The sequence below is a fragment of the Thermobia domestica genome, chromosome 7 (assembly GCF_964235325.1).
Source record: "Thermobia domestica chromosome 7, izTheDome1.hap1.1, whole genome shotgun sequence".
Classification (NCBI taxonomy): Eukaryota; Metazoa; Arthropoda; class Insecta; order Zygentoma; family Lepismatidae; genus Thermobia; species Thermobia domestica.
The window spans coordinates 105,965,576-105,984,443 of NC_137460.1; the positions used below are offsets into that span (position 1 = coordinate 105,965,576).

The window sequence follows — 18,868 nt, forward strand, 5'->3', positions numbered from 1 at the left end:
GATGAGGAGAACATGTCCTCTCCAATCTTGGAACTGGGGGGACTGTCCCCCCCAATAATCCGACTTGAAATATATTTTTTGAGGAGAAATGTGATGATTTGTGTCTGATTGCCACAAGGAAAGTGAGATGAAATTGATGTTCCCCCAGAATAAGCCTCAAATCTGCCCGCCTCCCAATGTTGAAGACAACTCTGCTGATTCTCCACAGCATTGTTTTTCAACTTCAAAAATATTTCGAACATAGCTTTTATAATATATATATGGGAACGGTCTTGCCCGTCCCTCCCAATGTTGAAGACAGGTTTGCGCCGCTGCCTATGACGGCAGATAAAGATAATATTGTCAGTTTTTGTGTTTGTGGAGAAATTACTTTCAATAGCCAGTTTATTTTTCTCTCTTCGGTTTACTGACCACCACAAATACCAACAGTAAAAGATTTTCAAAGGACGAAATGAAGATCACGTAGGTATCTAACATGCATAGGAATAACATTGTTTTAATGCGGCCAGGTCTCAGTATAGACATGTCTGCTAAGTTAACAGGATTGACTGTATTTAATTAGTAATATAAAGTGTTGTAGAAAGAAATACTAACCTCCAATTCTTGTAGAAGTTCCTCTGGACCCGCATCACTTAGGTGCTCTAATTCCGTTAGTCGTACATCGATTTGCGTTAACGAAATTAGAGAAGTCCTATGAGCTGAAAGGAAGTCACAATGAAGATGCAATGTATGCTTCAGTCTTTGTAGTAGAACATTAGCTCGCCTGGAGAGGTTATTCCATCGTATCAATGTGGATCGAACGACTGTGTTTAGCTCTTGAAGATTCTCGAATCCTCCTTCCTTAACGAGTTTTGAGTATGAGTGATCTAAGATTTCTAATGCTGGTTGATGTGCTGATAATTCCCTTAATACAGCCTAAAATTAAAATTATAATCCTAAAATATCACTACGAAGTAATATAAGATATACAAGAAATACAATGAATAAAACAAAACAGTTTTAATAACTTATAACCATAATATGGATACATCAAACATTTCAAACGTTGTGCAATGTGCTCATTGTAATAAACATTTTCTTAGCCAAAGAGGCTTATCCATTCACACAGGCAAATGTCATCATGTGATACGCAGGAGTAAGGGCAGTAACGTGAAACTTCAACAGCCTACCTATATTTCGGATTTATTAACTTTAGATTTCAATGACAATTCTTCTGAACTTTTATCCAAAATGAATGATCTTATGTCTCATCTGAAGGCTAATGTTCCGGTTCATCGTCGTGTCCCGCGCGGTGCTCGTTCATCGGTAGCTGATTCTTTATGTGATATTATTCGTAATATCAACAACACCAATAATGTTGATTCTTGGATCGACCTTCTAGTTTTCCCTTACGCAGTGCTTTGCATCCCGCCGCGTTCTGAGAGAGTAAGTAATCTCACCACTTGGATGAAGCTAAGAGTCAGAAACTGGAGGGAACATCATCGTGAAGTATTAATGAAGCAGCATCGAGGGACCAACGAACCTCGCAAACCACAAAAATCCGGTTCAATCAATACCAAGAGCATCGAACAAAAATTAGCAGATGGTGATATACGCGGCGCTATCAGACTACTGATATCCGATGACACTGTGGTTACACCAGATACGTCAGTACTACATGCTCTCAGAGAAAAACATCCAGCCCACGCTCACTCATTCATCAATCCCGAACCACCTGAGGACTCGAGTACAATAACTAAAGTCTCTTCCATCGAATTATTAAAGGCGATAAAATCCTTCCCCTCTGGTTCGGCAGGCGGAATGGATAATCTCCGTCCCTCAATCTTAAAAGATCTACTTATAAATCAAGACTTTGATTCAAGGGAACGCTTAATCACATCCATTTGTGAATTTATGCACTTAATTATATCTGGGAAAGTGCCGACCATTTTACGACCAATTTTTTTGGGTGCTTCACTTATAGCACTGAAGAAGAAAAGCGGTGGAATTCACCCAATAGCTGTTGGCAATGTTTGGAGACTCTTATCAGCAAAAATTATCTGCTTCCGGATACGAGATTCTTTAATTAAGATACTATCACCACACCAACTAGGGGTCTGTATATCATTCGGAGCAGAATCAGCCGTACATGCTGCCAGAATGTACTACTCATCTTCCCATAATGAAGTGAAAGCATTTTTGAAAATTGACTTCCGCAACGCCTTCAATGAACTCAACAGCGACTCAATGTTACAATCTGTTAAAACTAACTTTCCAACTTACTATCCATACATCTACCAATGCTACTCCGAACCAAGCAATCTTTTTATAAATGATAACATAATTCACTCACAACGTGGAGTACAGCAAGGCGACCCACTTGGACCAGCACTGTTCGCCCTAACCATCCATCACATTGTTAAGGATATTAACACAGATTTAAACATCTGGTACTTAGACGACGATACCATAGCTGGAAATATCGACGTAGTACTATGCGCTTTTAATAAAATTCGTCTAGAAGCTTCATCTATTGGATTGTTTCTTAACTCTGCCAAATGTGAAGTGAGTTTTCTGAGCGCCAGAGTTGATGAAATCCATGACCTTTATGAAAGATTTAATGAAGTAGCACCTGGTATCAAACTCTTATCACCTACCAATGCGGAACTTTTAGGGGCTGCCATCTCTACCGAATCAAGGAGCAAAATTTTATTGGACAAGATATCAAAATTAGAATTATTCTTTTCTCAATTATCAAAGCTTTCTGCACACTCCGCTTATTATTTACTACAAGCTTCACTCTCACTTCCAAGATTACTGTATTTCCTTCGTTGCTCCCCTTCTTGGCAGGATGATAAATTACTTGACAAATTCGACCACACTCTTAGAACAGGACTGGAATCCATTCTAAACTGTTCTTTGAAAGACAGTTCATGGTTACAAGCTTCGTTACCAGTGGAGAATGGGGGCCTTGGGATTCGTCGAGCCATGGATATCGCCATACCTTCTTTCCTCGCATCATTCTATGGCTCACGAGAACTAATTGGATCTCTTCTTCAACAGGAGGTTGACTTAGACTCGATTCGAGATGTACAAGAATGCATCGATAAATGGACTAGTCTGGTTGGAATGGATCCCCCACCTAACGACAAAAGACATGTTCAGTCTGTTTGGGATGAACCTATAGTCAAGCTTCATTTATCTTCACTCCTATCATCAACCAATAACCCAGATGACAAAGCCAGGCTGTTAGCTGTCTCCTCCAAAATCGGAGCATGGCTTCAAGCCCTACCTTCTCACACACTCGGCCTACACCTTTCTAATGAGAGCTTTCGTATTGCTGCAGCTCTGCGCTTAGGTGCTGATATTTGTGAGCCTCACTTTTGTCCTGCTTGCAACGCATATGTTGATAATAAAGGATTACATGGTCTTTCATGTAAAAAAGTGCGGGAAGACAATCTCGACATCATATTGTAAACGACATTATTTGTAGAGCCCTCGTTTCAGCGGGAGTTCCTTCAATAAAAGAACCAAATGGTTGTTGCCGCTCTGATGGTAAAAGGCCTAATGGCATGACCTTGGTACCGTGGAAAAATGGAAAGGCACTAGTCTGGGATTTCACATGTTCCGATACGTTTGCTCCTTCCAACTTATCCCATTCTTCAATTCAGGCAGGTCTCGTCGCCGTTCACAGAGAATCAGACAAAAGACTAAAACACTCAAACCTATTGGACAAATATTGGTTTGTAACAGTAGCAATAGAAACCAGTGGGTCTTGAGGTCACGAAGGATCTAATTTCATTAATGAAGTTGGTCATCGAATAGCAATCAAAACTGGTGACCCCCGAGCTACTTTTTCCAACGTATCAGCATCGCCATCCAGCGCGGGAATGTGTCATCGATCTTAGGCACATTACCTCCTGGTAAAGAACTGGACGAGATTTTTCTTCTATAACACACAATAAGACGGAAGTAGAGACATCCTAGGAGGCTGACAACCACTTTGACTATGTTCATGAAGAATGTTTTGAATACATACAGTTTGGATAAATATAAATTCTTGGAAGTCATGGCTAATACTGGTAAATTTGGGAGTGGTAGCAACATTATCTACAGATTTTACTTTGTTGCTCAAAACCGTTAAAGACCCGAAAGATATTGTTGTCAAGCTGTCCGATCTTTATTTTGGAACAAATATGCTATAACTAATGTTTAAGAAAATATGTCATACTTTTTATCATGTAACTTTAGTTTCGCAAATTGTTTGCAAATTTTTTTTAAATGATTGAAATTATTATGAATATTTTGTTACGATGTAAGACATATAATTTGTGTTTAATAAAATTTCTTTATAATTCGTACAAGTAATTACAACAAAATTAAATCACACAATACTAACTCATAATGAGGTAAGTATGATTATATATAATATTCTGCTATCACTCTTAGAACTGGAAATGAATGGTATTTTCATACACCACTAGAGACTATAGTAAAATGTAATGCTTTCTCTTTTGCTCCAAGATTTTATGACTTTTCCGTTAGCAGATACTTTTTAAACCAAGTTTTCTATTACGTCAAGTCTAAAGATTTTTTTCTCCGCATACTTTTTATGTTCGCGTCTTACCGGTGTCATTTCCAACTGGCTGATATTGGACGTAGGAGTAGGCTTTTACGATCAGAGCCAAGATACAGAGAACAGACTGAGCACAAAGGGGATGGAACGAGGTAGGTGCAATGGAATAAAAGTGTTTGTAGTGTACGTTAGTCATGAATTCACGAGTAATGTACAGTACGATTAGTCATGAATACACGAGTAGTGTACTGTACAATTACTCATGAATCCACGAGTAGTGCATCTGCAAAAGCATCGACTACCCCTTATTAACCAATCACCATTGTCTTCTATCAAAGCTAGGTTTTCTGTCTTCTTGTCTCTGTGTGGTTTGCCGAGAGTATGAGTAGCAAGCAAATTGTGAGATCCCAGTGCATCCAGTTGGAAATTACCATCCTACCGTATTTCCATCTTTTCTTTATTTAGATCTCTGTATGACTGACTGACAGGTTCAATACATCTCTTTTACGCAATGTAACATTTGTTTAGAAACAACTGGAACAAGTACGTTTGCAGAAGAGGAGAAACTTAAAAAAAAATGGTATCAAATGATTTCATATTGTTTTCAAATGGGATGAACAGTATGGATAAATGTATAACTGAATAAGAACATAATATAGAAAAATTTTAATATGAAATAAACAATGTAAATAATTTTCACGTAAAGAACATATTATAACAAAAAAATCTTGCTATGCCAATTTTACAACACACAGTATACACATAAGTCAAAATGTGTATTTTCTAAAAAGGTGAACAGCTTACCTCTGCCTTGGGAATTTGCGATTCGATGCTCTCCCTGGAGACCAGGTCTGCACTTGCATTGATTTCTTTTAGCACCTCTTCTTGATTCTTTAACCACTCTTCTTGTGTTTGACATAAACGAAGTAACTCTTGGAGAAGACTCCACACCGACAAGATCTTTTTCTTTCTCTCTGTTGATAACGTGCAAACATTTGTCCACCTGTGAACGTAGGAATTACATAAATAGGAACCTCACTAACTCTCATTGTAGGAATCGCAAAATTTTAAAAAGCATGTTCCTATGTACGCGTATGTAGCTTTACAACAGATTTATTACTTTTACTTCTATTTTTGTATTTTTGAGAGCGTAGTTTGTTTTATATATCACGGTATTAAAGATACAACTAAAAACAATAAATGTAGTTTTAATTTAGTTGAATTTAAAGGGAAAACTGCAGCAGGTAATCTCCTGGATTACAGAAGGTTGTTTGTTATATATCCGATCATTTTCGATTCGGTGCTGCAGCTGGCGCATCATGCTGGCACTATGGGTTTGCTGGTGGGAGCAGTGTTGTGCCTGGCCTTGTAGGTGCGTGAGTGTTACCAAATGGCACCAAAAATCAACCGGTATTGGGAGGATTACGTAATGGCTCTTTTCCATTCTATGCTTTCATACGTACGCATTGTGAAACAGCGTCGGGAGAATGGGTTAAAACTCAAGCTGACTACTGCGAAAGCCATTGTGGCCCGTTACACAGAACAGACTTCCTTTGCGAAACATTCATCCACGAAAACGGCCAGGGGAAGGGCTACATCCGTGATGCTAAGGGGGATCCGTCAATTGGCGTGCAAAATCCCCCAACGCAACGTGATATAGGGCACAGATTCCACCTCGTACCGTCATCTGTGAACAAAACAATTCGCAAGCGCCTCAGATTTAAGTGCGTGGGGAAGACCTGTGCACACCATCTGTTACCGAGTTACATTGCCGAACGTAAGACGAACTGCAAGAAACTGAATGAAAAGCACCTGGCGCGTTCCAAATGGAAGAAAGTTATCACAATAGATGAATCATATGTGTCCATCTCACTGCCGGTTGTCACATTAGGCGATCACAAACCGTCACACTGACGGCAAGGGCAATGCAACTTCGTTCGTCAGTGCAGGGGAAGTTTCTCTCGTGGTTTTATGGTTGTTACGTGATTCGGATATGAGAGTAAGTTGATGATACGCAAAGTGGACAAAAACGTGAAGGTGAATGCAAGATACTTCCAAGAATCCGTTCTGACACCTATCTATCGGAGAGACATCCCACAATTGTATGGAATGGACGCGAACCAGGTGATGATCCACATGGACAAGGCTTCGAGTCATACCGTCAGAACATCATTACGTTTTTATTAGGAAATGGCAGAGGAAGTAAGAATTCATGAGATTCCGTTTGAAGACATTCCTGTTAAAAGTCCAGATGCCAGTCCAATGGATTTTTGTGCACTTGGATGTTGAAACAACGTCTTCATCATCGCCGCCCGCGCAGCCTGGATGGTCTATGGAAAGCTTGTAGAGAGGAGTGGGACAGAACTCCCATGCCTGTCCTGCGCCAGAGCTTGCTGCAATGGAAACTGCGATGCCATGTGATAGTCCACAATGCTGGAGGTCCAATGGAACATGATCGATGATGGCGGCGCGATATCTCTTAAGGTGAATTTCCGTTAAAAATGGTCGGATATAATGGGAACAACCTTCTGTATTTATTACTGAAAAAGAAAATAAATCCACCACTGCGAATTTACCGCACAATATATTTAAGTTGTTATTCCACTTGAATGTATTCATTTAAATAGTAAATCTACACGATTAAAGAAATCACATTATTAATGATTTGATTCAACTCCAGAATTGCTAGATATTACTATTAAATTCAAAAAATCGAAGAAGCCTATAGGTAAAGTACCGTCTTTTATGAAGTTTATGGAGATTTGATGACAGGTATAAAATTCAGCTGTTCTTTTTTGGTATATTACGTGTCTTTTCAAGTTGGCTGAAATAAATGTAAACACATCCCTTGATACAATGTAAGGTTATATGCTTTTTAAGTCAGCTACAATCACATCAAAAAGATAATTTCCTCCTACACAGCAGCATTGTCAGATATCACATCAAAAACACTCAATATTTTCTGAATTATTAGTTTCAGTATTTCATAGACTAAATGAAAGTTACACTCTTAGTTTTGTGCGCAGTTTTGATTAGGAGTAAAAGTGGATCCGAAAAGGTTGGGGGACGGTACATAGTAGCATGACATCATGGCGTCCCACCTGCCTATCTTTGCACATTGTATTTTTTAGGAACTGGGGGGATGCCGTATACATTTTTTGGAGGTGGGAAGACGGCATCCCCCGCGTTTCCCTGCACTTTTACCCCTGGTTTTGATTCTAATAAAGACATTAATATGGAATGTTGCCTAATAGAACATTTAACTCGAAGACAGATTTTGTAAACAATGAAGAACTGAGTCATTAACCACAGTGGTCACAACTTTTGGAAATTAATAACACAAAGAAATAAGACTAATTGTCACATTTCTTTATTTGAAATAAATAAATAAATAAATAAAAAATATATTTAAAGCATTAGTTAAAGTGTTTGAAGACAATATTTATATGTTTATTCTGTAACATGTTAACTACATTTCGGACAAACTCTGCTCTACGTTGTTCAGTCAGAAGGGCTTTAATCTCCATATCTAACTAATTCTGCTTTACACGGGATTAAGAATATGAAATCATGACAATACACGAGTTTATAAACATTTTCGAAGAACCACACTGACGGCCGAGGACATGGTCCATTACATTTCAAAAACAACTCTTTCAACGAAGAGACCACGGAAAATATAACCATTTAATTACACACATAAGGAAAACATGATATAAAAATACCACTTAATATCTCCAATTTTCAAAAAACACATTATCTTATAGCAATACTATACCTTTTTTCCAAAGATTCCATTGCTATTTGAATAGGTTCTGTATCAACTGGTGCTTTGCAAGATTCACAATTGCTCAAGAGTAGTTCACACAAATTCAACACATCTGCAATATTGCTGCTCTGTCCTTCAATCGTTTTCTGAAGCTCCTACAAAAAGGAAATTTAAAAATTCAGAAATTCTGATTTAAGATGATGACAATTTAAAAGAAAATACATTAACTGCTTTACCCACAAACGTTAATTTTACCGAAAATTTTCGTAATCGCTGATATATGATTTTGACTTTTGTGTTTAAAAACAATTTTTTGCTCTTTTTTCAATTTTTGTGTTTTTTAGTCCTCATTCTCTTTTGTTTAATTTAATAGTGCTTACCTACCTTTAAAAGGAATAATGTTATGCTTATTCAATATTTTTCATTAGAAAAAAAAAAACATTTAAAAATGTAAAATGTACTATATGCAATATCATATTTCTGTGGCTAGAACGGATTAATTATATTTACATCAATTTCAATAAGAAAAACAATCTTGCTTTAAGAATAGTGTTACAGAATGGATTAAGTTCGTAACCTTCACTGGATATAAACACATTATATAATTGCCTGATTATACGAAAATCATGTAAGTGTCATAAATAATTAACTATCCACAATACTTACATCATGCCTACGTAACAATTCGTCACAGTTTTCTTTCGTGCACCCACTAAATGCCAAAGGACTAATAAGTTGTGTCTCCACTTGATGAAGCCACGTTCTAAGTTCAGCTATTCGTGCTTCCAGTTGAGACATTGTCTGTAAAAGAAGATAATATAAAAATTTGATCATGCAACTCATAGACAATTTGTAATTACATTTTTTTTTAAATTTATATACCGGGTGTATCAAAATTCCCTACCGGATATATCAAAATTCCCGGAACATAGGCTAACTTCGTTATGAGTAAAGATATGGAAAATGGAAATACAGCAAAGCTGTCGAGAAATAAGTGTTTTTCAAACTAAATCTCCCCCCCCCCCCTTATCGCATCAGACACTTTGACTACACACTGTTAAGGCACCCAATGTTAAATGAAAAAGCAACATTGCCAGTTCGGCAGGCTGTTCTCTTGGATCCTCATCTTATCAACAGGTTCTCTTCAAATAACAATGTGCAAGTTTCCGTGTGATTTATGCGTGTCCTTACGTTTCGTTCGATCAGCCTGGGTGTCTTACTAATGTGGAGCCCAAACGGCTGGCGCAGGTGGAAAACTTTCACCATTTGAGATTAAAAATCACCCATTTCCAACAATTCCCTCTCTTTTAATTTCTTCATATCTTTGCTCATAACGGAGCTGACCTATGACGCCGGACTTTTGATACATCCGTATTTACAGAGTGTTTCAAAACAGCACTGGCAACGTTTGGAAGGTGATTCCTGATATCAAGATAAAACGGAAAGTATAGACTAACCTGGCTACACAAATGCTTTCTTTCGGAGTTATAGGCTGCTGAAAACATGAAAAAATGTACTTTAAAGGCCCATAGCTAGAGCTATGGTCTTGCTCAAAAAACTGACTGTCGGAACTAAAAATTTTCAGAAGCTGCATACTTGGAACTGGTTTTAGCTCATCATCGTATTTCCAGCTTTAATATAGATAGTCAAATATGCTAACAAATAAGTTACCTGTAGAATTTCTTGAAGTCTGTTTGTTCTGACTTTCTTCAACTGTTGTAAATGATTCCACTTTTCTTGAACTTCCCTTAGCTTTACTTCTACTTCAGTCTTATGAATATCATCACTAGCAACTATTAATTCGGTACCCGTCTGAATCAACCAATTCACTTCACGCTCCTTTAAGGCCACTTCCTCTTGAACTTCCGTCTCCAGCCGCCTGATCACTTCCTCCGTATCCATTGGTCCACCTTGTTCCATGCGAGATTCAACATCTGCAGCCCATACAAGGAACCGAGATTGCCTGTAGGATAAATTATAAAAGGTAACTTTTTCATATTCAACATTTATTCTCCGTCATTGTAGTATTAATTGAAGAGGGCATGATAGCGAACGATAATGTGCTCACCTCTAGTACAAGAGGCATCTAGTTCGATCCCAGGCCATGAACAACATTGTGTCCGTGGGATTTTCAGTTTCCTCCTACCAATTCTATCGTAATTATTCACTTGACTAATTATCCATCACCTTTAGCTAAAGGGCATAAACATAGGACGTCAGAGTAGAAATAGTGCTTCATTTCATTTACAAATTAACTGAACAAGTTCAACGCAGTAAATATTCATTTAAATAATACCAGTTTTCAATTGAATAAAGACATTTTCAAATCAGGATTTTTCGACTGATTAAAAAAAAAATTGTTTCTCAAAATGAATGAAGAAATAAAATAATAACATATTTTTTCAATTTCATACAAAAGTACTAAAAATTTTAACTTCTCTCTTCCTGATTCACCACTAATGAAAATCATGTTACAAGCATATTTTAAGAATGAATTAATACCAAACCAGTTTTCTGTTCATTAGAGACAAAAGGGTATTATTTTGTACCAACTTTATTTATATGTCTTTAATTAAACTTAATTAAACAAACAAATTGAATGAATTAATCAGAATAAAACGCTACTTAAACATTAAACTATGAATTACAAACACACTAGTAATAATAATAAACCCTAGTTTTTAAACTGATCCTAATGAATCTGTCTACAATATATTGGCATTTAAATTTATCACACGACATCACTAATCTGCAGTTTTTTCAGAAAAATAATAAAGAAAAAAAAAAAAAAAGAAATGAAATGAAATGAAACTAGTCTGTAAAACCAAGGATTTTAAAGCTATGTCAAGCATTAAGGCAGACAAATAGTTCTAAACACTTGTTTCATTTACTTTCGAGAGAAGGTCTTGATTTTTCTTCTTGCTTAGAATTTATGTTATTAAGATTAACGTTCCGAAATGGCATAGTCATACTTGTGACACTTGGAGTAATAATCTGAATTAATGATCAGAACGCATATTGTCATCAAAATTTATCCGTTCGGACTACTAGGTGTATTGAATAACCTATCCTGCAAAGTTCCTTCAATTAGAAATCATATTCCCTTACTCTCATACCCGATTGAAGAAAGCACTTTGAAAATTTACGGTAAATTAAAGCGAACGGCAGAGAAAAAAGCAGAAAAGTACGAAAGTAAAAATGTTCTCTGTACATCAATTACATTACATTTTTGTACTAATTTTAGGAACTCTCCAAACTGTAGCACCAATACGCAATAAAATCTTTAGCTAAAGGAAATGTTACACATGACGAAAACTATATATTGCTGAACAGTGTAATACTTATGAATAGTTTGAAGAAAATATCTTCCTTGTATTTGATTAGGAATTTTCTTTAAAAAGAAAGGCAGAAAAGCTGAATTGGCATACCTTGTATCAAACATCATTTGTAAACCGAGTTTTTCTTCCAACTGATGGCAAAGTAATGCCAACTGGTGATCTAGATCACCTTGCTGTTGCCACAGAATCCACACTCGTTGACTGATGGTTTTCATGTCCATTGGACTAACACATTCTTTCAACTGTTCTTGCGTAACTCCCAGTTCTTCCAAGTGAGGTGTCAGACCCATTAGTTTCGTTCGTAAGCCCTGTAATTCAGAGGGAAAATAATGAAATTCTCTGAAGTTATATAAAAAATGCCTTCATTGTCAGAATATTTTTATTAATCTTTTTTGAAATTTATTTTTGATTGACATTCTATGAAGTAATTATAAGTTTTCATTTATTTATTTATTTATTTATTTATTTAAATTTTGATAAGGCACAAAGAATAACTTTTACCATATACAGATTTATGGTTTATCTAATCTTAATCCAAACTTGAATTAATCTGATTTTTAGATTTGAATAAACTACTATTACTATAATAGTAATAATAATAAATTAAGAAAATAATTTGTTTTAGCAATGATCTGCAAAATAAAATGCATTTTTCTATTTGTTTTATTATTATTATTGTATGTATTTATAAATAACTTCATTCATTCATTTAATAACTTTATAACCTTCGCGAATGATGATAAATGAAAAAACTAAATTCCTTTTTCCGTGTAAACTTGTAAATTTTCGTGATTTTATAATCAATTTGTGTAAATACTTTTGTTTTGAGTTTGTGTAAGTACATCAAAAATTTGTTCTATTTTAAGAAGACATAACACCTACAACAAAGATAATTCAAGTCAAGAGTGATATCTTTAACAACAGGTCCTAGATCCCTTGTTGGTTGTGCACCTAGACACATACACATATATACAAAAGGAGACAAAAACCTGCCACCTCCTACAATGACTATTGAAATGGTTCATCGCAAGAGACGAATTGTTAACGTAATTTTCCAAATGAATTTAACTACTATCATACATGGAAATATCAAGGGATCTTAAGTCTCCAGTCAAAGTATTTGCAACACTTCCAAATTTTGATAGTTATTTGTTTCTGAACTACACTTGTTTTACAATAGTAATAATTTGTGTACTTACCCTTAGGTTTTCAAGTGCGGCTTGCATTTCCTGATGAGATGATGGTGAAAGATTCGATGTAGCTATATGGATTTCGTGGAAGACCGTTTGAATGTGTGACACCTGTTCCTCGTATGTTTTTTGGAGATTCGTAACCCTATCAAGGAAATTCTTCCAAGTTTCTAAGCCAGCTTGAAGGTTAGATATTCTTTGTACAATAGCAGCATGTTCCATACGAATCGAAGTGGCAAGTGCGTCATCACAGAACTGCAATAATACTTCCTGTTGTTTTTGAAGTTCTTCTGCTTGGGATTCTCCATTAGGTACTTTATCCAGTAAACCCTGGAAAAATAAATTAATTTTATGTATTTGTAATAGTTGTAATTATATAGAATATTTTACTAAAGCTCATTCAAAACTATTAGGAAAAACACAATGGGATCAGGAATATAAATAAAATAAAATAAAATGAACCAATGTAATAAATATAGCAAGTTTCAAAGTGGTATAACGTGAGATCTGACACATCCATATTCTCATCGGTGGATAAACTCGTGTTTCCTGCTACAAGTGTGTGGATGTTAAACCATTTGAGACGAGAGAATTCAAGGTATTCAAGTAGAGCATTCTCCTACAAGTGGAAAAATGGGATTTGATTCTTCAGCAGTTCAATAATATGCGGTTTTCTTTTCTGCAACATTTTGCAACATTGGTATTGTGTGAAAAGGAAATAACCTACAATTCTGTATATTCTTTCATTGAAGTTTTTTTTTTATCGATCCATTTTGAAACTGGATCCATCGCGCAATAACAGTTCATCCTGAAAACTCGCTATCTCAAGTTATGCTTTGCTGGTTGCTTTTATCTACGGAGTAGACATGATATTTCTTTAGCAAGAGACAAGATAAGCATTTCTACCCCTTTATAAATCGTACCTACAACTTATGGTCTTGAAAAAAAGATAATTACCTTACCTTCTGAAAAAGATTTTGTAAATTATTTCTTAACTACGAATTTTGAGTACTTCTGGAATAGGAAAAAAATCTCTCATACAAATGCAATAGACAACTAGTTTTAATATGTTTTCTGACATGTATACGATGCATATCCAATATTTAAAATGGCAAAAACTTCTTAACCATCCTTTTGTATCCATTATGAAACAACCAATTTCAAAGACTTATTTTCTCCTTCCTCAGTGAATAATATTTCAAGACACTGTTGAACTTATGACATGATGAATAGCTTTTTTACTCGTGAAAAGAGGAAAAAAAAATGACTCGAAGAAAATAAAAACTGTAGCATTACCTTCCATACTTCGAAGTTGTGTACGACGAAGCTAATGAGTTATTTCTCTTGAAATATCGTTACTATGGTAGAAAAGAGTTTACTTTTTGATCTCATGAGAATATGCTTCAATTATACTTGTGATTAATGTCTAAATTGAAAAAAAAACCCAGAGTCTTACATATTGTGAAAGATGTTGAAAACATTACATGTGTATAAATGAAAATTGAATGTACTGGAAAGTTTTCAACATATTCAACCGTATGTGAGACTGAATTTTCTACAATTTACACATTTAATAAACACAAGAAAAATGGAGTATATTTCAAGGTTTCCACTTATTTGGCGAGCACGAATTCCCTGACTTTTTCAAGTTTTCCATGTCAAGATTTACAGTCTATATATTTAATTTTTGCAATTATATTTTTCTCTACCAGGGAAATTTTTATCCAGTATGAATGAATGTACATGTACATACGGTGTGTATGGATAGAGAAGTTTCGCAAAACAAACAAATTTATTTTATAAAATATTCTCTACCAAATAGCCGGGTAAGAAAAAAAGAGAAATGGATTCTGAAAAGTAAAAATTCTTACTTATAATTCCAGATATTCATTTTGAAAATCCGTGTAGTTGCTCTAATTCACAGTGTACTACTAAGAATTCTAGGATACTCTCAACGTCCGGAAAAATTTTGAAAACTAGCTTTTCTGAAAATAGAATTTGTTTTTATTTTTTTATTTTTTATTTTTTTTAAGTGAAAATGATGTTTATTTTATGCATTTTTTGAAATAGAAAATATTCTTGAATGAGAGTATGATGGTATAACCATTCTAGGGCATTCTACGATTCTCACCCTTATCTTAGAATTCGTCACGAGAGAACGCTAGCCTTTGAATTTACAGATTTTAAAAGGAAAGAAAATATATGAAGTCAGAGGCGGCTTTAGGATTTTAATTTTGGGTAGGCCCGCTCCGTCGCTTATGGATAGATATACACATTTGATTGATTAATGACAGTAGGAAATTACTTTTACAGCAGTGATTGATGCTATTTGTTAATGAATTATCTATCATTAATATAAATAGTGGAAATATATTTACTCTTTATTGTATCTTTTTGGGTTTATATATTTTTCAAAATTTTGGGTAGGCCCGTGTTTACCTGGCCTATCCACTAAAGCCGCCACTGAATGAAGTTAATTAAATACAACAAAATTTAAGTGCATATTTTGTATAATGATAATGAATATAATGCAGCGAATTGAATTAAAATGAAACGCTTGTCTTTGATTCAAAAATTAAAACCTTATCTCTCTTTCTTTCTATGAGAAAATCCGGCCCTACTATCACTTAAAAAAGAAGACGAGAGATTAGAATTTTTCCCTTTTATTTTTCTTACTTTTCTTCTTTCTCTTTTTTGTGGGTGCTGGGAATCCTCATAGAAATTCTAGGGGTGCTCCAGAACAGGATGACCCCCACGATCAGCGCTCTTGCCTTCTCTATCTAGTAACAGTTTTTTAAAAGGAACATTTCATCAATTTTGTTCTACATAATTTAGAAGTGTGGAATGTAATACTATGTTTTTTCATTCGGTTATAGCATTTTCAAGAGTAAAAAATCATTCATCACCCTACAAATTGAACAAGGTAGTGGAATACTACTTACTGAGTAAGAGACTGAAGCTTAAAAGAAAATATGTAAGCAAATTAACAAAAGGATGTTAAGGTAAATTTTCTTTGTATTTTAAATTTTGAGTACATATGGTTTGTGTTACAAAACAGAAATATCCATACCTGAATTCGACTCAGGACTTTAGGAACTCTTCTAATATGAATGTATCTCAATTGGAGTTTTTGTTTTTCTTTCTCTATTTCTTTGAGCCATGTCAGCAGCTTCATTTGGTCTATTCTATATTTGTCCCAGGCTGATATTCGTTCTCGAACTTGTGCGTGTCTCTCCATAATACGTGCAAGCGTTTCATTGTGAAGATTTGTCAAGGAATTAAATTGTTCCACAACATTAAGTTCCAAACCTCCTTCTTTTAATTCTTCCGTTTCTTCTTTTTTAGACAGCAATACAGATTGCTGACTTGTCAACAGATTCTGATGAACCTTAAAGAAAGAAATAAAAAGTCACTTTACTTTCTCTTTTTGAATATATAACTATGTCACGTATATTAACGAAAACTAATTTGTGTAACTGCATAACAGAAATTTCTTTTTTTTTAAGAAATCAACTGCTTTCCATCTCAAGACTCGAAAATTAATTGTTCTGTGTGCTGATACCTTTGTCGATGGCTACTGAATACTGCCAAATTGAAGTCATATATAGAAGTTCTTACCTTCCTGTGGAACCTTACTGGGAGAAAAATTAAACCACCTCACTTCTCAAAAACACGGGAAAAAATGAAGGGAAGAAAAAGAACTAAACAAAGAAAAGGAGTTCGCTACTGAATGAATGAATTATTGTGGTATAATGGGGGAGTAGACAGCGAGGTTATTTGTCCTCATCACGATAAGGCCAGTGGCGGACACATACTGTACCTTACTCGTAAATATTCATAATATAATATAATATTCATAATATAAAAATGTGTATCAAACCAAAGTATTACAAATAAGACATTAATATATATAAAAACTTAAAACGGAGGTCGTAAAAAGACTAAGAACGAAATATGAAATATACAACAAAATAATTCAAAAATAGCAATATTAGCAACACAACACGAAAATAGTATCTCAAAGTGCGTTAGCTACAAAACATCATATTACCCCCAAAACCTGGCTAAGATTTTCCGGCATTCCTAAGCATTCTTTGAGATCTGGGTATTCGGGACATGCTACAAGAATCTGCCGAATACTCAGTGGGACGACACAATTTTCGCAATACGACGGTTAGCACCACGAACTAAATAAGAATGTGTTCGATGAGTGTCTCCGATGCGCAAGCAGTTAGGGTCACTTCATCAGGTATGCGACGACGTCTGCAAATTGTTGCCCAAACGAGATTTTACGGAGTGAAGCTTATTATTTTGCCTCATTCCAAACTGCTTGCCTGCGAGAGCGCAAGAGTTCCTTATTGATTTCGAGAATTGATTTTTTTTTTTTTTTTTTCTAAGAAAGGTTTCAAAGTAAGAAAGAAACTTTTAACATATGACTCCAGTTTACTAGTACTCAGAAGTCATTAGTCAAGGTGTCAGCGCACATGAAACTGTATGATTGTAGCATTACTACTTCGAGATACAAGGTAAGGCTGTTTACAGTTGAGTTACATATATGAGCTATAACTGGAAATATAAACCTCTCTCTTTCTGTCAGTTTTCTTAAATGATATTTAGAGATGCATCAATAGTGTTTTTATTTTTACTGAAATACCATTTTAATAATTAAAAAAAAAAAAAAAAAAACATCCTTTAGTGTTAAAAAAATATGCGTACACCATGCACCTTATAGCCCCATTCGCCCTGGTATTTTCTTTCAAGATTGAGTACTAGATTTATTAAATAAGACATAACCAATGTTAACAAAATCTCTTAAATATAGCAGGTGTACGTGAAATAAAATTTATGAGTTCAAGCAGAGCTTAAATCAACTTATTTAAAATAAATAGTTACAGTTTTGACAGTGAGTTCTTACTTACTACATTTTATAATTTAAAATATTTAGCTACTGTAGGAAACAGTAGGAGGAATCGCTAACAGTTCGATTAAAGTATTATTCGGGACGTCAATTCAGAGAATATTTGTACACGTTCTGTAAAGGCCACTGGCCGAAATGTTCTTCTCATTTAAGAAGTCCCAAAAATAAAAATAATAATCTAAAACAAAACTTCTAAAATGTGTAAACTCAATGAAATATTAAAATAACGCAACAAACTCCATAAAAATTAAACCAGAGGCCGTAACAACCTAACAGAATATAAAACAGAAAATACCTAACAAGATTGATTGAATTATTACAATTTAATGGGGACGTCAGCAGCGAGACAGTCTCCATCACGTTAAGATTAATGTTACACTTTAAAACTTCTTTTTAAAAAAAATGCACTTCAAGTACAATAAGTTCTACACAAGAGATTAAAACGACACAAAAACTACAAAAAATAAAACAGAGAGCCGAAAAGGTGGTAATAATAATAATAATAATAATAATAATAATAATAATAATAATAATAATAATAATAATAATAATAATATCACACGCAAAATCTAAAAATAAGGTCCTGAGAGATCTACTGTTTTAAATTCACGAATAAATGTTTGTGACACACGTATTAAACGTCAAGCACTTTCTCATAACAGCATAGTACTACTGCAGATAAAGTCTTCAGGATTGCCATCAGATACATAAATGTGCTCAACATTGACAAGATTTTTGAACACATTATTAATGTATGATTAATGAAGTTCACGACACAGACAAAGCTAGACTCACATACAGAATGTTTATTAAAATAAAGATCCAAATAGTTACCTCACACAAATTCTGATGTTCGGTTAAACTATGGTAGTCTTCAGGAATTGATCCAGAAAGGAATGACTGAACATGAAGCAGATATTCTTGCCACAAACGTAGGGCTGCTGCTCCATCTTGACTCTTTACTAGCCTTGCAGATAGACGATGATATTGTTGGAATGTTTCGCGAAAAACTTGTTGCCATAACTGAAAAGAATGATAATACAGACTTCAAATTAAAATACATAATATATATATATAGTGGCGTATGCAGAATTTCGT

The 18,868-nt window shown here is 34.8% G+C and overlaps 1 protein-coding gene across 2 annotated transcripts in view; it reads right to left on the reverse strand.

The window, feature by feature from the left end:
* Window positions 1-18,868, reverse strand: part of LOC145690299 (muscle-specific protein 300 kDa-like) — a 633,032-nt gene that overhangs the window by 37,001 nt on the left and 577,163 nt on the right. For both annotated transcript variants that reach the window (XM_081765072.1, XM_081765073.1), the window contains 9 exons: window positions 18,605-18,793; window positions 15,923-16,240; window positions 12,862-13,182; window positions 11,753-11,970; window positions 9,996-10,287; window positions 8,991-9,125; window positions 8,334-8,479; window positions 5,360-5,558; window positions 595-915 (listed from right to left, as the gene is read on the reverse strand). In XM_081765072.1, the coding sequence (XP_081621198.1) occupies window positions 595-915; window positions 5,360-5,558; window positions 8,334-8,479; window positions 8,991-9,125; window positions 9,996-10,287; window positions 11,753-11,970; window positions 12,862-13,182; window positions 15,923-16,240; window positions 18,605-18,793 (2,139 nt within the window). The remainder of the gene's footprint in view (window positions 1-594; window positions 916-5,359; window positions 5,559-8,333; window positions 8,480-8,990; window positions 9,126-9,995; window positions 10,288-11,752; window positions 11,971-12,861; window positions 13,183-15,922; window positions 16,241-18,604; window positions 18,794-18,868) is intronic.